Here is a 3,310-nt window from a genome sequence, read left to right as displayed (position 1 = left end):
ATTTTTTTAATCTTCCTAGCAGAAACAATCACAAGAACTGACAAGGGTCAACCCAGACCGAAATCTATTTTCAATAAATGAGGAAGTTCTTCAAAGGCTTCTGCAGTTTCAGAGTATCTTTGGGTTCCATATCCCAACTCAATAAAGTATTCAAACTTTTTGTTCTTAAAGAAAAATGATAAACAATTTTTTTTAATCTTCCTAACAGAAACAATCACAAGAACTGACGAGGGTCAACCCAGACCGAAATCTATTTTCAATAAATGTGGAACTAACATCTACTTTTTTATTCTACAGAGGTTTGGTCCATCACCATCACCAAAGTAAAATTTTTTTTCGTTATTGGAACTCACCACATTAGCTTCGTCTTGTCTAAACCCCAGAAATGTTATGGGAACAGATATGCTGATAAAATCTGTATCACTAATATCATCTGTAGTGCAATACTAAACATTTGTTTTGTTGCCTTTAATGCCTTTAGGAATGAAAATTGAATACTTTAATATCAAAAGCATAGTCTTTGAAAAAGTTGATCTGCACTTACAGTTTTTAAACATTGATGATATCCCATCATGTTTGGGTAATTTATCTGCCAACCACCATGTGATAGTTCACCTAGAATTAATTAGTTTTTAAACATTTTTGTTTATCATGATTGAAAACTTGAAAAATATACCTGATGGAGCCATTTTTGAACTTTGCACAAATTCCTGATTATTTATGGAATAGTGACCATGAAATGATAGAATCGGTTTTCCAAAATAGTATGCATCCTGTAAGAAAAATATCTTGTTTTATATCTTGATATGATAAGAACATCTAATTTATTAATGCATGCCAGCATTTCTAAAAATGTATGTCCTCTGTAAACTGTGTATATTGTTTACACATTTTACATTAAAATAAAAAAATAAAATATTAAAAAAACATAAAGTTAGTGTTTGGTTGTTTTCTTGTCAATTTTAACATTCTTTTTTTTGATTTTGATGGTTTTTTATCTTTAGAATTGATGAGGGTCGACCCAGACGATAAATATTTTTAAAAAATTGTGGAACTAACATCAAGTTTAATTTATTTAATAAATGAGGCTGTGTCCATCATCAATAAATATATTACTTTATTTTTGGTTGTTTCCTTCTTTTCGGTCTGTAAAATGATGTCATATATAATGGTACTAGACTTGAAGGACGCTTTGGGCCCATCCTCTATTTTAACTTTTAATCGTGGCTCTATCTGTAAGGATCTTCTCTTTCTGCAGTTTAAAACAATAACTTATAGAAATTTTCAGATTTTCAAATATTCTTTCGCGAATTTTCAAAATTTCGCAAAAGTCAAAAGCTTATATATACAAATTTTTGTAATCCTAATCTATTAACATCCCCTGTGGTTATGCAAGGTCCCACACAAAATTTGAGCCCAATCGGTTCAGCCATTCTGACGTTTATTTGATACAAAGAGACATACAGACACCACAGCAAAGTATGGATAAAGAAGTAAAGGATACCTTTGTACCCATTTGTTTAATTACAAATTTCAAATTTGCTTGAGGAACCAGAGTTTTAATTTTTATCCTCAACAGCATTGCAGAATTTATTGATGCAGTCCAAATTTTCGGTAAGTTACTCTCAACAGTTAATCTCTGAAAATACGGGTTTTTGATGAGCCAGATGGCTTTCTTTTCCATATTTAAAAGAACTGTAACTTGTAAGCGTAATTTAAAATAACCTTCCATTTATGGAGTGGCAAGTCCGACTTACAACGAGACCCTTTAAACCTTTGTGTGATCAAGGATTGCGTAAATATTCTTATTTACATAGCGGGACATAAAGTGCCAAGAAACCACGCAAGTGTACAGTGTACAGTTAACCCTTTAACCATGAGTCTCCGGCACTCAAACTTCAGCTATACAAATGAGGTTATCATCATAGTCTGGATAAAGGTTTAAAGGGTACCGTTGTGAATTGGCCATGTCTCTTTATAAATGAAAGGTCACTTAAAATTAATCTTACAGTCCCTTTAATTCTAGTTAACATCTGTTGTTCTTACAAATCAAAATAATTTATTCATGCGCAGCAATTATTCCAAATTAAGAGCTTTTGTTTCCAAATGTTGTGGATTTATCATATTTTTCTTGAGATTTTCATACGGGACAAAAAAGAGTGTTGGGTCAGAAAGTATAAATAAACTATATTTCCATATACAAAGATTTTAAAGCTTAATTTGTTGATAATTTTACATTGAAATATTGTTGAATCGACTTTTTTTATACTGTGCTTTACAACAGTATTTCTTTGAATGTTAATAGATAAATGAATTAGATTTTGCTACAAAAATCAGACTTTTTTAAACAGCCAGAGTTTTTTTTAATTGAAATTACACCTGCAAAACATTGAAAAAAGGAAGATATCCCAGACCAAAGGCTGATCCTTGATAAGTTTTGATTTCATCAATAGAGACAAAAAGAAGATCATCATTGAGCACTAATCCGGCAGTTATCATCATGACAGGATGCACAGTAACAAATTGATTCACTTCAGGACTCTTAAAAAGAAAGAAAAAATGTCACAATTTAAGATTGAAATATGATACTATACCATTAAATTATGAGACTGTGCCAAAAGTGCTTTGAAGGAAACTTGCGTTTCCATTTCCAGTTTCACATCACCGGCTATCTTGTTTATCTGTTTACAGGTAAAAATTATACATTTTAGCCTTATTTATAAAAAATTTTGTAGAGCATCTGAAACTTACAATGTTCGGATACATAAGTTTTCTATTTTTAACAAGGCGGTTTTCTTCCAAGTTTGTTTCAAATAAATGCACTGAGGAAGGTCCATCATAACCAAGTAGTTTCCGATCTCCTGAACATCATGTTTTGTTGAATATAAACCGTTGGAAAAAATTGCTAATATATAAAAGCGATGTTTAGTATGTGAACTTTCCTTTGTTGGTGCAGAGGCAACTGAAAAAGTTAGAATAGTTTTTACCTAATCTTTCGGAAAATACATCTTTTTTCAACTTTATACAAAGTATCATAACATGTAGGGCTGGGTGTGTTCCTGTTTTTTATTTGTCGTTCCTTGTTCTAGAACGAGGGTCTTCTGCTAAATTGTAAGCGTACCCAGAACGGTTCCTAGGAACGGGTTGGAATTGGTTGATGGAGAAAGGTTGAGAATGGGCAGGTAACACGGCCATTAGACAACCCCACCAAACCAACAGATAAATTACCTGTTTCTATTTTTCTAGATTATTTAGAACCCGTTCCTGATGAAATGAATACAGACTGTTCTTTTCAACCAATTACTGTTCA

General features: G+C 31.9%; 1 protein-coding gene across 1 annotated transcript; it reads right to left on the bottom strand.

The window, feature by feature from the left end:
- Positions 1-6: 6 nt before the first annotated feature.
- On the bottom strand, positions 7-2,967 carry LOC111702045 (uncharacterized). Its single transcript, XM_023473570.1, has 9 exons — positions 2,752-2,967; positions 2,595-2,681; positions 2,380-2,541; positions 1,505-1,639; positions 677-773; positions 545-615; positions 354-446; positions 59-164; positions 7-11 (listed from the first exon to the last, which is right to left on the bottom strand). The coding sequence occupies exons 1-9, from the start codon at positions 2,764-2,766 to the stop codon at positions 7-9; spliced, it is 771 nt and encodes a 256-aa protein (XP_023329338.1). The 5' UTR covers positions 2,767-2,967.
- Between the last annotated feature and the right edge of the window lie 343 nt (positions 2,968-3,310).

This window comes from Eurytemora carolleeae, unplaced genomic scaffold, assembly GCF_000591075.1.
Source record: "Eurytemora carolleeae unplaced genomic scaffold, Eaff_2.0 scaffold446, whole genome shotgun sequence".
In the NCBI taxonomy this organism is placed as follows: domain Eukaryota; kingdom Metazoa; phylum Arthropoda; class Copepoda; order Calanoida; family Temoridae; genus Eurytemora; species Eurytemora carolleeae.
This window is presented reverse-complemented; position numbering and strand designations above follow the sequence as displayed.

What these genes read in the sequence shown, in the direction of transcription:
- LOC111702045 (XM_023473570.1), bottom strand. An exon ending in CTTTTTTCAATGTTTTGCAG is followed by an intron (nt 1,640 to 2,379) that starts GTGTAATTTCAA and finishes CCGTATTTTCAG; the next exon opens with AGATTAACTGTTGAGAGTAA. An exon ending in TTCAAAAATGGCTCCATCAG is followed by an intron (nt 616 to 676) that starts GTATATTTTTCA and finishes AATTAATTCTAG; the next exon opens with GTGAACTATCACATGGTGGT.